General features: G+C 34.2%; 2 protein-coding genes and 1 non-coding gene across 3 annotated transcripts; 1 reads left to right on the top strand and 2 right to left on the bottom strand.

Annotated features, from left to right (window-relative positions):
- Positions 1 to 378: 378 nt before the first annotated feature.
- On the bottom strand, positions 379 to 450 carry Trnad-guc (transfer RNA aspartic acid (anticodon GUC)). The gene has a single exon. It is a non-coding gene; the product is annotated as a tRNA-Asp (tRNA).
- Positions 451 to 4,803: 4,353 nt separating this feature from the next.
- Positions 4,804 to 9,756, bottom strand: LOC126746499 (malectin-B). Its single transcript, XM_050454791.1, has 3 exons — positions 9,303 to 9,756; positions 9,044 to 9,243; positions 4,804 to 5,597 (listed from the first exon to the last, which is right to left on the bottom strand). The coding sequence occupies exons 1-3, from the start codon at positions 9,578 to 9,580 to the stop codon at positions 5,245 to 5,247; spliced, it is 831 nt and encodes a 276-aa protein (XP_050310748.1). The 5' UTR covers positions 9,581 to 9,756; the 3' UTR covers positions 4,804 to 5,244.
- Positions 9,757 to 10,498: 742 nt separating this feature from the next.
- On the top strand, positions 10,499 to 13,100 carry LOC126746484 (nuclear cap-binding protein subunit 3-like). Its single transcript, XM_050454770.1, has 2 exons — positions 10,499 to 10,787; positions 11,003 to 13,100. Exons 1-2 carry the CDS (start codon positions 10,614 to 10,616, stop codon positions 12,911 to 12,913), a joined length of 2,085 nt encoding a protein of 694 aa, XP_050310727.1. The 5' UTR covers positions 10,499 to 10,613; the 3' UTR covers positions 12,914 to 13,100.
- Positions 13,101 to 16,705: the final 3,605 nt, after the last annotated feature.

Below are 16,705 nucleotides of genomic sequence, written 5' to 3'. Positions count from 1 at the left end.
TCTGACCCTGGTGCAAGGTCAAATTATTGAATTTTAGGCACTTTCCAGCAGCTAGGCCTAACCTGAGAAATTTTACTAATATTGCCTAATTTTTGCAGCCATTTTTGAGATATTGACCTATTGATCCAGACGCCAACGACCTAACGTAAAATTTTATACTAAATATTGTCTAAATTTCCTAACATTGTTTCGAGGTGAGTAAACCCCAAATAACGTATAAATGTCTTAAAGACGTCTTTAATATAATGATGTCGCTCTTAGAGAAGTGGCAATTTAGCAATTTAGACTTTCTTAGGTATGTAGCATTGTTATAAAAATGGTAATTAATTTTTTGATACAAAAATAATAATTTATCACAAAAAGAAATTTAAAAAAGTTCTCTCCGGCCGGGAATCGAACCCGGGTCTCCCGCGTGACAGGCGGGGATACTTACCACTATACTACCGAAGACTTGTGAGTAAATGAGATATTTCTGTACACAATTGTATAAGAGCAATTTTACATACCAAAAACATGTTAAATAAGTGTTTATATACAGAGTGATTAAAATAGTAAGCACCATGTTTTAAGAAGTATAATCCTTGCATACGAATAAAGCAAAATGTTTTTATTGGCTTGGGAAGTAAGAGTCTATCTACCTAATTCCAAAATTTGTGGAAATGTTATATTTTCTCTGTTTTCCCCTTGTGTTCTGACAAAATTAAAATAAATTTGAAAACATGCAAAATATTCTAAGAAAATGATAGGAGTATTTAATAATATGAAATAGGTACATTTTTCTCCTTGAAATAATTTCAATTCTCTTTTGCGTATATACATCCCAAACACTAGCAATATACAGGGTGTTTCTTAAAGACGTGCTAATATTTAAGGGAGTGATTCCTGGACCCATTTTAAGAAAAAAAGTTCCTATGAACATATGTCCTAAACGTCTTAACTTTTGAGATACAGGGTGTTAAAGTTTTCAACAAAAAATCAGTTTTTTAATAATAACTTAAACAATATTGTAGAAATTTTTATGAAATTTGGTACATGTATTCTATGCATCAAGACGCATTTTTCCCATGCTAGTGGCGTCCCTATAGGTCTTCTTTCAAATAGTTTTAGTAAAAAAAGTACTACACCATTGCTTTTTCTTAAAATAAAATCATTTTTTAAATCCTCAATCGCTTTTTAGCAAATTTGATTTCTTGGTTTTTTTTGTCCGACGCATGGTTTTCGCTTAAAAAAATTAAAACAATTTTACTTTTACTACTACAATTTTATTTTACTACCTAATGTTGGGAAAATGTAACGTTTTGCATCTACTGTCTGAGGATGTTTACCATCCTGCAAGTACGCCAATTTTATAGTAAATGATCAGAATTAGAAGTGCTATCAGCACGCAGAACTATCGCAAAGCTATTTTTTTTCTATTATATCAACTCATTTCAGAAATTAACTGGTACTTCCTTGACGGAATAAATAATGTTAATGATGCTGTGTCAGCTATCTATAACAATTTTATTTTAGTGCCATATATTAAGGCATTTTTAGTAAATTGCAGTAGGTAGGTACTAGACTATGCAAGCCATGCAAAAATAAAACTGTAATTATTATTATATTCGGGGTGGTACCCATCAGAAATCATTATAAAAACTTAAAGCTAAAAGCCAGTTTGCACAAAAAGTGGAAAAGAACCAATTCAGATCGGGTTTCGATAGTTATAAAAGCTCCACATAAAAACTTAAATAAATTCTGCTTATGCAGAGTTGATTGATAAAACTGAGAATTGGATCAGATCTGATCCGGGGAAATTCAGCCAAAAAGCAATACATCTGGAATCCCAGGAAACTTGACCTATATAATGATACCCACTTAGATAATCCAGAGGAAATTGTGAATGCCTTTGTTCAGTTTTTTGGGAGTGTTTTTGGTTACTCTTCTACTATTAATGGAGTTTCATCTCAGAACATCAATATATCAACTCACTCACAGACCTGGAAGTTTTGAAATAATGAAGAATTCCATTCAAAATCAATTCAATTCCATCATTCGTTGATTGTACTGTCTTAAATGCAGGGTTTTCTGATCATGAAGCTGTGATTTTTAGATTTTCTTTGGAATCTAAAAACAAAAATACTTTCTACTACGTCGATTAGGCCGTGTTTTTGGTGAAAAGAATTTATTAAATTTCAAGAATCAGTGCCTTGCGTTAAGTGCAATTGGTATTTTCTTTCTGATGATATCGATGATGAGTTTTCTAGATTTACAAGGACTTTATCAAATATTTCAGATAAGTGTTTTCCTTTGAGGCCTATAAAAATTAAACATCATAAGCCTTGGTCTACTTGTGGCTTACGTATATCAGCAAAAAACATGCGCTCATTATCGCATCTAAAAAAATTCTCCGTCAGCGACGTTTTCCACAAATACGTCAGGCGATACAGAAGAGTTTATTATTATAACATATTATAACAAAAGGCTTACTGATTCTGGTAATGTGTCTAAAGAAACATGGTCTATTGTTAACGAATTGAGAAATAAATCTTCCTCGCCTAGCACTATCACTACTTCACCGGAGGACCTTAACAATTACTTTGTAAATGTGGCTAAGAACCTAATGACCACCATATCACCTTCTCACGATCCACTTTCGTATCTTTTTAATGGTAATCTGCACAGTTTCTTTTTAACCCCTGTATTATTCACCGACCTTCGAAGTACAATTAACGAAATAAAAAATAAATCATCGTCTGGTACAGATGGCCTAACTCTCGAAATGTTTGCAAACCTGCCTGATTGCACCTTAAGTCACTTGGTGAACCTAATTAACATGTCATTTCAGAGGGGAATCTTTCCAAGCTGCCTTAAGACGGCAATTATTATTCCACTGCATAAAGGAGGGGATAAAGATCAAGCCTCAAATTATCGCCCAATAGCACTTGTCCCGACTTTATTTAAGATTGTTGAAAGACTGGTTAAAGAAAGGGTTTTGTCATTTTTGCTTAACTAAGTATAGAATTCTAACACCGAATCAATTTGGATTTTTAAGTAATAAATGCACCAGTGATGCTATGTTTTCGCTCCTAAATAGTGTTTATTCTAGCCTAAACAATCAACACTCCACAGCTACAGTTTTCTGCGATTTCTCAAAGGCATTTGATCGTGTTAATCATAATATTTTAATTAACAAACTGCAACACTATGGGTTTAGAGGATCTTCTCTCAAATGGTTAAAGTCATATCTTAGTTTCAGACGTCAACTCGTGAAGGTTGATACGACAACATCTTCATGCCCACCAATTGAATGTGGTGTGCCGCAAGGTTCAGTTTTGGGCCCTATTTTGTTTCTCCTATTTATTAATGACATGGCCAATCTGGATATCAGCGGCAAAATTTGTCTGTTCGCCGACGATACCAGCTTTACTTGGAGCACTCCAGATATCACGTCTCTGCATGCAACTATATCTAACGATTTACTTACCATTAAGTCCTGGTGCGATTCCAATCTTCTATGCCTTAATATCTCTAAAACCAAGGTTGTATCATATAAAAGTACCAGTCAACCTTTTACTCTACAAAATACCAGTTTGGATATTGTTGAATCTGTCAAGTTCTTGGGACTAATTTTAGACAGCTCTCTAAAATGGGAATCTCATATCGACACCTTATCCGCAAAGTTAAGCTCAGCATGTTTTGCCATAAGATCGATTTCCAAAGAATTAAGCTTTTTAACATCTAAATCAGTTTATTTTGCCCTTTTTGAGTCACATCTTCGTTACGCCATTCCATTCTGGGGTTCATGCTGTGGCACTCAATTTGAGCGCGTATTCAAGTTGCAAAAGAGAGCGATACGCTATTTACTGGGACTTGACAGTACAGCTCACTGCCAAGAATACTTTAAAAAACATAGAATATTAACTGTTCCTTCACTGTTTATACTTGAATCTGTTTGCTTAATCCGAAAGCATGTGTCAGAATTTCCAAAGAGGCCTTCTCATAACTATCCACTTAGAAAAGCAGAGCATGATATTTATCTGCCAACCCCACGGTCGGAATTAGTAAAAACTTCTATACTCTAGAGAGCAAAAAAAATGCACAATCATCTTCCTTTTACGATTAAATCTATGAAAACGTTTTCCTGTTTTCGCCATGCCTTAAAAGCTTTACTATTGGAAAAGGCTTTATACACAGTAGAAGACTTTTTTAATCTTTCCTTTTAAATACCACACACACACTGGCCCTATTTACCCTATAGTCTCCATCCCTTGAATTAGTTATATCTATATTGTGATAATAGTCGTAATTTAACTTCAACATATTTTGTATACTTCTTTTACCTAATTTACATTTTTGTATTGTTTTATATTCTTTTTAATATCACCTTCTGACTTTATAAACATTTAGTTGTATAAGTAATTTGACCATGTACAATAGGTTACCTATTTTGTATAAAATCTAAATGTCTTGTGTTTTTGTTTACTCATGTCTTTATTTATTTATATTAGCTTTGTCTACATTTATAATTTTTTGACAATAAAGCGATTGTATGTATCATTTCACAATGTACCATTTCTCCTCAGAGAATGATGTGCTCCCAGACTGTGTAATTCTAATAATTTTGCACACTAAATTTAGCTATTCTCTAATTAATTTCCTGTTTTATATAGTTCATAAATGGTATAACATAGCATATATTTCTTTTGTCGTTTAACCTTAAACATTTGATAGTTTTCTTCCTATTGGGATATTCCCGTTAGAAAATAAAAATTTTGAATATTTTCGGCTTTATAGGAAAAAATGGTAATGATAACTAAATGATAAATTTTAAACAAATTTTTTATTTATTACATTTCTAACTATAATATAAATACATGCACACCTGGTACAAACATAACAATACAATTTAAAAATAAACATTAAGTACATATTATATTTATGCCTAAATTGTCAAAATATTATTCACTAACCTCAATTACTTAACAATCCTGGAGGACCAGAACCTTGAGAGATGAGAAAATGTGTAGTAGTAATAAATAAAAAATTACATTGAAGTTACACAGTTCAGTTCTCATCTCAAATAAATATCTTATATAATATTTATACAATCACAAAAAACACATAAGTCAAACATATTATGAAATACTTTATATCACAAACCCCCATAAAACCCTATAAAAACCAACTTAGGCCAACTCATCTATCGAATGTCTCAACTGAATGTCCATCGTACCTAACGAAAATTGTAGCATTGTTGTCACATCACAACTTGCACAAGAAAAACAAAATGGGAATAAACGCGCCGATAACAATAAACACAGGCAACATAATAGACGATTCTTCTGGTTCCTCTGATTCTGGAATAGTTGGAATGATTCTGGGACGTCCGGACTGTTTCTCTTCCTCTTCTTCATCATCTTCCATATTGTGCTGTTCCGATTCTTTTTCTTTTGCTTCATTCGATATCAGTGGTGGTAACTTGGGCACTTCGTCTAAAGTGCCTTTCATGAGGTAAAAAGCGTTGATTTTCGGGTTGTCTTTGTACCCCTTGATGAATTCCAGGCGGACTTTGTTGCCTGCTATATCTGACTCCTCACCATTAACATACAGTTTACCTGGAAAGAGCAATTTTATACTAGTATTTGTGTATTGACTAAGGTACATAGTATTGATTGAAATTATTGTTTATTTCCTTCTTGGTCATCTTAAATAAATCAATACTACTGTCTTGGTAGTGATTAAATTCATTCAAAGTTCTATGGAGAAGGGTGCTACGGGGGAAGACATTGATAAATTATATTTAGTTCTTTTTGAAAATGTTATTGAGATAGAGGGATATTAAAAAAATGGTTGAAAAGAAGGGTTTAATATTATCTGTATCTGTTGGTTTTCTATAAATGTTACAATTTGAAATTTTCCTTTTGAGAAAAAATTTTAAAACTTCCGCCAGAAAAGGTGACATGTAGGAACCCATCTCAAAACCACATTTTTGACAATATAATTTATTATCTATTTAAAAATAGTTTTGCTTCAATTACTGTCAATAAGAGAAGAAATGAGGCGTTGCCGATAGTAAGGGCGAACTCAACATTGGGTAAAATATTTTTTCTGCGTCATACCATTTTAAATTACGTTTTCTACTTCATAGTAGAAAGGTCGAAATGTTGAATTCGCCCTTGTTTTGCCTTTAAAATAAACCCACTATCAAATAAATGAGTTTCAATCCAGCGATAGCCGAGCGGGTAGTAAGGGCGAACTCAACAATCTTGAGCGGAGCAATCGACCGGCGGCAGCGTGGCGCTGTTTACTGAATATTGTTTATTATTTATTGTGGTTGAGGCTTGCCGTGTGTCAAGTTCATGTTTATTTTACTGTGCTTACGTTTATGATTCGTTCATTTTCATTTTCTTATAGAAAATTATGATGGAATCTGGTAGTGAATTAATAGCAGAACATTCCAAAAATAGTGTTGTGCTGGGTTATTCGCGAAAGAGACCTGCTAGGGAGAATGATTGGCAGAAAAAAGTGTGTAAAGTGAAGCGAAATTCGGGGAATTCCTACGTTTCAAGAAATACCAAAAGGAAAGTTGTTGCCCGCTTGGGACCAAGATTGGACCTCCTCGTAAATGTGGATGCTTTGAGAAAATAGGCGCAGATCAGGTATCCAATATTTTCGAGTTCTTTTGGCAAATTGGAAACTATGATCTACAGAACAGTTACCTGTCAAAGTTGTTAATCTGCAATGACGTAAAAAGGTCCTACGTAAAGGGGCATCCAAGGCGTACATTGAGGCGCATTCAGTATAATGTGACTGTTAACCACATTACCCATGCAGTTTGTCGTATTGCTTTTTATAACATTCATGGAATCTCTGAAAAGCGGGTTTGAATTGTACTTGAGAAAACCAACCGGACTGGCACTATTACCACGGATCAAAAAGGCAAGAGTGAACCAGCGAAGAAAATAGAAAATGACGATCTTTGTAAAGTAAAGGAACACATTATGTCACTACCTACTATCACAAGTCATTATAGTCGCGCTAAAAGTCCTCATCGAAAATACTTACCAGTTGGACTGAACATTAAAAAGCTCTATTCTCTCTGCAGCGAATGGCTTACCGAAAATTACCCTGGTTACATCCCGGTAAATGAACACTATTATCGCGATACATTTAATAGGCAGTTTAATATTGGTTTTGAGCCTCCAAAAAGCGACACTTGTAATTATTGCGATAAAATAGACATAAAACTAAAAAACACCCAAGTCAACGATTTGGAAAGTGCAACTCAAATGGAGAATATTAAACAAGAGAAGCAGATACATCTGACTCGTGCATAAGCTGTACAGTCTCTTCTGATGAATTTTAGGAGTAATGCAGATGACTCACTTCTGGTTATAGCTTTTGATCTACAGCAAGCCTTGCCGACCCTAACTGGTGGGATTCAGTTTTACAAAAGGAAACTATGGACCTATAACTTTTGCATCCACAAGGTCAAAACCGGTTCTTCAACAATGTATCTTTGGGATGAAAGTACAGGAAGGCGTGGATCATGTGAGATTGCCAGCTGCTTGTATGATTATTTGTCTAAAGTTGATGTTAACTTTAAGAAGGTTTTTATGTTCAGTGATAACTGTTCTGGACAAAACAAAAATTTAAATCTTGTTTTGTCAAATCTATACTTAAGACCGGTTCACAGAAATTAAACACTACTTCATGATACCTGGGCACTCATACCTTCCTTGTGATAGGGATTTTGGGAACATTGAGCTGGAAATAAGAAATAGCACTGTATATACCATGGATGTATATACCACTATAAGTTAATGATTGAAGGATGCCGCCGAAAGAACCGGTTTATCGTTGTTCAACTTACGCAGAATATGATTTTAAATTTTTCCAATCTTCAAAAGAAAATAACTAAAGTGCAGATGCTTGGTGCTAAGTTGAAAGATGGAATATTTGAATTTACAAAGAACTTCAAGCAAGGTTTCTATATTTATTCTGGTTATAATTTGGAAGTTAAAACGGCAGTCAAACTACACAAAAAGGCAAAGGGACAAAATTATAATCCTAATTCTTTTAATTTGGCCAATGAAGCATTGACGAGACTGTACAGTAGCGCCATTAAAATACCATCCCCAAAAATAAAGGATATTCTCGATTTATTGCCGTATGTACCTCTACCTTGAAGTCGATACTTTACAAAAACCATAGACACACAAGAAGCAGCCAAGGATAAAAATACAGAAAATCCAGACATTGAGGATGATGACCATATAGAATACAACAAAACTTTACTTATTATTTCTTTCTTTCTTCTAGTTTTTTCTTATGTTAGTTTTACTCTAGGTTTCCACTGTTTTGTGATTTGTTTCAATAAATACCTAAGTTACTTAAATTTTGTAAGAATAAAAAGTTCAATTTCATTTTAAAAAATCACGTTTAGATTCAATAAAAGTGTTTCAATTCAATAAATTAAATTTCAACTCAAACCCTTTTAGTGAATGTGGCATTAAGAGTTTTGTTTAACCATACCTAAATTTTTAAATTTTATTTCTGTGAGTAACACTAAATGTGTGAAAAAATTAATTAAAAATAAAAAAAGTTATGTAATTGAATTAAAAAAGAAAAAAGTACAAAATCATAATGTTGCCCACTTTTTGTTGAATTTGCCTTTTGTAATTTTTTTTAAATGCAATTTTCTCGTAACTTGCTGTTGTTGAGTTCGCCCTCACTATCGGCAACACCTCAATTTGTGGTGAAAAAAGAACTTGTCGAGTGTATATTAAACAGTCTATGGGTGGGATGCTTGGAAATAGGTTAAAAAAATAGAATGAAATGAGTTAGGGGGTATTTCTGTTTTTACTAAGTTCTGAAATTGAAATGAAAGAAATCGGTGAGTCGAGCGAGGATACAAGTTAACCAGGAAGGGAGTTTTGCAGCTCTACATCTAACATTAGAATTGAAATTTTATTTGTGGAGAAAAGACTTTCCCTATAACATTTTTCAATATTACAATGACTCTTCAGAATGGACTTTTTCCTTAATAATAATGCTTTACCTTGAATGATCTCAAAAGGAACATATTCATCATGTGCCACCCCTTTATCCACCCTGGAAAATATATCCAAGTCGGGTACAATTGTGTGCTCCCCGTTCAGTACTACATCAAAGACTTTCTGGTCTGATGAATCAAAGTAGACTTCGCAAAATTTTAGTACCAGGACATATTGTCCGTCAGATGGTACAGGGAGGTCATAGCTACAAATTTTAAGCATCTAATAAAATCTTATGGAACCTCTTAATATAAGTTGCCTTACCCAAATGTGTTAGTGTGGTACCTCTCAGTTTGATATAAAATATGATCTTTTGGTGGTACCCTCCCAATAAGCAATCTCTTCCCATAATCAGAAGCGATGCCGACGTTCAAAGGGTCTTTTTCGTAGTGAACCCCGTGTATATCTACGTGAGCATCTCCACCAGCATTAACGGCATAAATTACCTGCCCCACACTGTAAACCTTTGGAAGGTTAAATAGTAAAACGGTCGTTAAGGCCGCGAATTTCAAGACAAGGGAGGTTTTCTGTGATAAAGTCATGTCGGATTGACCTTTTGAAGTGGTTTAACACGTAATCAAACGGTTCGGATTACTCGATTTCTCGTTATCTTTTTTATCACCGCATATTACTTTGTTGATTTTTTTTTGTGAGGTTAGAGTTAGGATTTCTGACACCTGTCATAAATTGAGAGCGGACCAGCTAAATAATGGTAATGCTTTGGTCCGCTGTTAGGCTTTTCTTAAAAAAACAGACTTCACGTCAGTCAAATTAAAAACAAACAAAAACAATAAACTTTCGACGTGAAGCAATAAAATTGTCGGCTTTTCTTCTACCAAAGTTTACTGAATAAAATACGTATTAGTATAGATAGTATTATATATAACAGTGATCCCAATAAAGTTGTTTAACGGGTAACTCTGTTTTATCCATTTTATGTACAAAAAAAGGATAAACAGCTAATTATAAAAAAATACACTTCACGTCAGTCAAACTACAAAAAAACAAGACAGCAGATGCCTGACTTGAAGCAAAAAACTCTTTTCTCCTTCAATTTGTGGATGGACACAAACATGACATCAAATAAGCATGAGCCGCTAGTTATAAAAAAATTAACTTCACGTGAGTCAAATGTCGAATTACAAAACACAAGGACAACAGATGCTCGCATGGCAAAAACTGGATTCTCTTTAACAAAAAAGAAGTAGAAGATAGAACTTAAATAATTTGTTCTTCACGCAAGCTATTTGCTTTCTTTATTTAAAAGGAAAGCAAAGATGTGGATCGTGAGATTTTTTATACACGTTATCCGCTGGTATGCTTATATTCTTTTCTCTCTTGTTCTATGAACATGTCACTCAAAAAAAAACATACCTCACGTCAACTAAATTGTGAACAAACATGGCATATGCATGACGTGAAGTCGTGTTAAACACAGGCCATACACCTAATGTCACCTGTCATTTGTCAATAGTTGAGGATTCCAATATTCCTCCATGCATGTAAACTTTCCAATTTGGTTTTGTTTTTGTTAAATATTTCAGCAATTTTAAGTGAAATCTTTAACGTCAAAGCATGGCAGCTGAACTAGACGTTTCCCGTCCAAATATACGAATCCAAATAGCCAACGACGCTACCAAAGATATGGAGGAAGCGATGGAAGTTGACCCGGAGGTAAAAGAAAATGAGGAGGGCGAAATAAGCGACGATAACATGGAGGAGGAAGCTGTTCAAGAAGCGAATAATAAAGTAAATACACGCTTAAAACCTCTAATTTAGTGGTATAGGTACATTTTAGTAATATGTTCAAGCATTACTTTAATATAAACAATACCCCAAAGGCCCTGGCTGAGGAAGTTATTGAACCTACAGGCAATTATACACACATTTATTTCTTAATGCATAATTTTCTAGCCTCTTAATTTTATCACAATATTTACTTCATACTGTTTTCTCTATTGTAGATCCCCACTATAAAGCCAACATTCACAACAGGAATCAACATATTTGACAAAAAAGAACAGGAAAAACTCCAGGAGCGAGCAAGAAGATTCGCCCTAAAACCAGATGAAATCAATAGTTTTACAGATGAAAACCTGGAAGAACTTCGTGATAGTTTGGGTATCAACCCAACCAATGAAAGTGAAGTAAAATTTGAGACAATACATTTATTGGGGCTAGGCAGTATGACTCCCGAAGATATTGTAGATTATTTCTCCAATTATGCGCCCGAGGGTATAGAGTATCTTGACCATGACAGTTGTAATGTTGTGTGGCTGGATAATTTATCAGCCGCTAGGGCTTTGCATTATAAATCAAGGGTCGTTAGGGGTATGCCGGCAAGAGAACCTAAAGATACATTCCCTAAGGAGTTTTTGGATGATGTAGAAGAACCCACTGTGGATAATGGTGAGAGTATCCTAATAAAAAACAAAAACCGAGAAATAGAGCTTCAAAATGAAATAGGAGAAGTTATTCAGCCAAAAAAGAAAACATATCCTAAAAATTCAGTGGATATCTCTGAAATAACTGTGAGAATTCCCCCGGGTTATTGGCGATTAGGCCTGGAGCACCCTAAAACAAAGTGTCTTCTTATGAGATATGGCAAAGTAACAGACAAAATTCCCTATAAATCAGAAAAGTATTCCAGATATTTTAAAAAAGTGCCAAACAAAACGGGCATTTCTGAATCTAAAAAACAAGAGCTCAGGGGCATATTCGAGAGAAACAAAGAGTTGGATAGCAAAAATCCTTGGGGTTCCTTGGCTCGGAACTGGGAAAGAGACGCGAAGTTCAGAGAGAGAGAGCCGATAATGTATAATGAAAAGAGCGAAGATGAGGTGGAAATTGTTGCAGTTAAGAACCCAAAGCTGCAGGCCAGGCTAGGAAAGAAAAAAGTGACGTTACCCAGTCAAGAAGAAACTTTAGATGATGAACTAGAAGTAAGCAACGTCCGACTTCAAACAGAAAGAAATGATGTACCAGAGAAGAAGAAAGCAAAAGTGCCCAGAATGAAAATGTACGCGGACGAGGAAGAAGAGAACCAGAAAAGACGAAAAATCTTAATGAAAATCAAAAAGCAAACCGAGGAAATCGAGAAGAAAAACAGCCACATGGATCTGAGAAACATGCTGGGGCCCTCAAACCGGCTATTGCTAAAAAAAGACGAACCGGTGCCAGCCATAGACTTGACGAAACAAGCCGATTTAGGTGCAAAACTGAAAAACCGAAGTCAAAGGATGTTATTCGCCGTGGAGCGGGAACACGAAGAAATCCCCCATTACGACATAAGACACTCGCGGGACGTCCGCAGGGAAATAATGTTTAAATCGGACAGAATCAGACACGTCATCAACAGGGACAGATCGAGATCTCCAATAAAACACAGATCGGTCCTTTTAAGGCACAGGGATGAACTGGAGAGCAGACACGAGCGAGAAAGAGAACGAAGACAAGCCCGTAGAAGATCATTAGAAAGAACTTTGCATAGCGATCGAATGTACTCGAGCAGACGAAGAAGCCACTCGGCAGACGTGAAACCGAGGAGTAAAGTGGCGGTGGTGGTGCCGAGAAGACCGGCGGTTGCCTCGACGATTTGGTCGAAAGTCAAACGGTCCGAGTCGAGCCAAAGTGATTCGAGCGAATCGGAATCAGAGTCGGAGAGCAGTAGTAGTAGCAGCAGCAGTAGCAGCGACAGCGAGTCAGGCTCGGAGAGCAGCTCGTCGAAGAGTTCGGAGAGGAGGATAAGGGCGAGGAACCCCGACAGGCCCGGGTTCGATAAAAGTAGGTTAAGCGCAAAGGTGGATCATAAAAGTCCGTTGAAAATCACGACGAAGAACGAGCATTTTAAGCAGAAAAAGTCGAGGAGAGCTTAAATGAATTCTTTTTTTTAGCTTTATGAAATGCTTAGAAATTATGGACATTGTTTCAAGATCGTATTTTGTGAATTACTTTATTTTTACGATATATACAAGAAAAGTGTTATAGTAAGTTTAAAACATGTCTTCTTTTTTTATTGATGAACTTTATAACAAAATTAATATATAATTTTGGATTCTTCAAGTTACTCTTCTTGGTAGTCCTTTAAAACCATTTTTTTAAATCTTTAAAATCCTATAAATCTTATTATGTCAGGCAACGATAAACCGCAAAAAAAAAAACAGATACAATTTTACACAGGGACAAAGGTAAAATTTAAGGAGCGACAAATGGGAGAGATAGGTATATATTAAACACTAATATGAAAAAGCAAGAGATATCTTTTATTTCTCTAGAAATACCTTTCAATGGAAAGCTCCTTCAATAATTACAGTCAGAATAATATTGTTGGATTTAAAATTGCTTTTTTACCAATTCACCCACAAACTGACTGAAGGCTTTGAAAGTGAACGAAGACAAACATAATAATTTATTTATTGGTGTTAATACTGTATAAAAGAGGTAACACAAGCCATATAATATATCAGCCATTCATTTACAAATTCAAAAAAGTAGTCTATTTTTCTCAAAGAGACCTCTTAATAATAAAAATACAGAGATTGGAGGGACACAAAGTGAATAGTCTCAAATTGTTTTTTTTTTTTGACTTACATATCTTAACATTGTAATTTATGTCTATGCATTGTTGTTTTTGTACTAGGGTTGCCTTCTTTTTTCTTTTAGATCTGACGATGCCTTAAGGCGAAACACGTGTAATCGTTTAAAAAAAAAACAATTTAAGACCATTGACTTTGTGTCCCTCCAATCTCTGTATTTTTATTCATTTACAAGATCGATAAAATTATTTTATTTATTTATCAAAGATTGGCTAACGGGAAATTCCTAATAAGAAGACAACATTTTCTTAACAGATGAAAAGTAACTATACAAACCAATAAACTGAAAAAATTAAATACTTTAGGCAGATTAGGTATACACCATATAAAACTTAACAGTCTACAAAAATTGATTTGACTCAAAAACAGCCAAAATTTCAATATATAATAAAATATACTATAGGCAAGAGAAAATTAAATGGAGACTTTATATATATATAGAAGTATTTAATGGTTATAAGGTCATAATGATTGCAGCAATGTTACATTTGAACGCAGCCATAGCGCCATTAAACAGGTCAATATCATTATTGCTGTGTAAAATATTAAACCACGAGCAAGCTCGATATAAAGGTGCATTCCTTGCTAAGTTAGTAGGTCTATTTTCTAAATAAAAGCGAAGGTGTTTTTTAGTGTGTCTAGGGAAAACAAAAAGTTTAAGTCCCTTAAAAGATGAGGTGCATCAATTTTATAGTTGCATAGTTTAAATGAAAAAAGCTGGCTGCTCAGAATAGCGCAGTGCCTTAGAGATAAAAAATTTAATCTTTGTAGAAGTAGTTTATGACCGGGATATTATATTGGAGGGGATATTCCATAAATTTTAAAAATAGATACTTCAAAAACCTATGATGCACATATTTTCTAGTCCTATATGCCACTATATGGACATTAGAGTTGATAAAAGTGGGTTAAGCGCAAAGGTGGATTATAACAGTCCGTTGAAAATCACAACGAAGAACGAGCACTTTAAGCAGAAAAAGTCGAGGAGTCTTCATCACAAAAAGTAGTACTCACTCTTGCAAATTACTTACTTGACAAAGGACGTTTTATTTTTCCAGATAATTATTATAGTGTGGTTTTGGCACATGCTCTACTTGCCAGGAACACTCACTTAGTTGGCACTCTTCGATCAAATCGAAAAATGAATCCTAGGCAAATTGTTAACAAAAAGCTCAGAAAAGAAGAAACCGAGGCAGCTGAAAGCACCTCAGGTGTAATTATCCAAAAGTGGAAGAATAAAAGAGATGTGCTTACGCAGAGGGGTGAAGTGGCACCGTAACCTTGCTTCTTATTGGCAGTGCTTTGGTAAATGCACATATATTGCATCAAGAAGTAGCGAATGAAAAATTGTCCATTACAAACTTCAAGCAGGAGATCGTACACAGTCTCTAAGGTCTTGATATTGAGCAACCCAGGCAAAATGTTGCTTTGGAAGAGCGTCAACCTTAGAACATTGAAATCCTTTCAATTTTCTAAGGCGTCAACATTCCTTGGAAGATGTTGGTAACAGACATCGATGCGTTATTTATTATCAAAAACTTCAAAAAGAATGTGGACGCTTTTTTCAGGTAATTAAAAAACCAAAACTTGTGTCAGACAGTCATAGCCGCGCTCTTTCAGTTCCATATAGCTTATATAGGACTGAGACGCCGATCAAGGCTCACACGGCTATAGTACACAATTACCTCTGAGACACCACAGATATATCACGCGACTATTATTGAAAGTAACATTAGACACCACATTTATGTCTCACGCCAGTTAATTTATGTGTAATAAGAAAACAACATATGTTTAACAGATGAAAAGTAATTATACAAACTAATAAACTGAAAAAACTAAATACTTTAGGCAGATTAGGTAAACACCATATAAAACTTAACAGTCCACAAAAATTGATTGGACTCAAAAACAGCCGAAGTTTCAATATATAATAAAATATACTATAGGCAAGAGAGAATTAAATGGAGACTTATATATATATATATATATATATATATATATATATAGAAGTATTTAATGGTTATAAGGTCATAATCATTGCAGCAATTTTGCATTTGAACGCAGCCATAGTGCCATTAAACAGGTCAATATCATTATTGCTGTGTAAAAATATTAAACCATGAGCAAGCTCGATAAAAGGTGTATTTCTTGCTAAGTTTTATTTTCTAAATAAAAGCGAAGGTGTTTTCTAATGAAAACGAAAAAGTTCATTAAAAAACGAGGTGCATCAATTTTATAGTTGCATAGTTCAAATGAAAAAAGCTGGCTACTCAGAATAGCGCAGTGCCTTAGAGATAAAAAATTTAATCTTTGTAGAAGTAATTTATGACCGGGATATTATATTGGAGGGGATATTCCATAAATTTTAAAACATAGATACTTCAAAAACCTATGATGCACATATTTTCTAGTCCTATATGGACATTAGAGTTGATAAAAGTGGGTTAAGCGCAAAGGTGGATTATAACAGTCCGTTGAAAATCACAACGAAGAACGAGCACTTTAAACAGAAAAAGTCGAGGAGAGTTTAAATGAATTTGCGAATTCTTCTTTTTTTTAATTTTATGAAGTGCTTAGAAATTATGGACATTGTTTTAAGATCGTATTTTGTGAATCACTTTATTTTTACGATATATACAAGAAAAGTGTTATAGTAAGTTTAAAACATGTCTTCTTTTTTTATTGATGAACTTTATAACAAAATTAATATATAATTTGAAGGACTGAGAAGCCATGGGGTATAAGTGTACTGAAGTCAGTTTTGAGAAAACTCAAATTAAAGTTAAATTGTTGTAATCAAATGCAGGCAAAAGTATGGCAATTCAAACCAGTTTTGTTTTAATTGCTAGGGTTTAGACTATCATAATAAAGAAAAATAATATGCTTTTTAGTATTTTTCATATTGATTATTAGGCAATATTTGATAAAAGTCATCACTTGTACCCCTTGGCTTCTCATAGAAATTAGGACTTTAATAAAACATAGGATACAAATAAATTAGGAAATATGTATTTTTCCAATGAAAGGTGGCTTAACAAAATACTAACAGTTTGTATAAAAATGTTATTT

This window comes from Anthonomus grandis, chromosome 17, assembly GCF_022605725.1.
Source record: "Anthonomus grandis grandis chromosome 17, icAntGran1.3, whole genome shotgun sequence".
Classification (NCBI taxonomy): domain Eukaryota; kingdom Metazoa; phylum Arthropoda; class Insecta; order Coleoptera; family Curculionidae; genus Anthonomus; species Anthonomus grandis.
The sequence above is the reverse complement of the archived record's forward strand: the minus strand, read 5'-3'. Positions and strand labels throughout refer to the sequence as shown.

Coding starts and splice junctions, on each gene's coding strand:
- LOC126746499 (XM_050454791.1), bottom strand. CDS start 9,580: ATGACTTTATCACAGAAAACCTCCCTTGTCTTGAAATTCGCGGCCTTA. Junction 9,244..9,302: donor TACCACACTAACACATTTGG/GTAAGGCAACTT, acceptor TAAAATTTGTAG/CTATGACCTCCCTGTACCAT. Junction 5,598..9,043: donor TCCTTTTGAGATCATTCAAG/GTAAAGCATTAT, acceptor TGCTCTTTCCAG/GTAAACTGTATGTTAATGGT.
- LOC126746484 (XM_050454770.1), top strand. CDS start 10,614: ATGGCAGCTGAACTAGACGTTTCCCGTCCAAATATACGAATCCAAATA. Junction 10,788..11,002: donor TTCAAGAAGCGAATAATAAA/GTAAATACACGC, acceptor TCTCTATTGTAG/ATCCCCACTATAAAGCCAAC.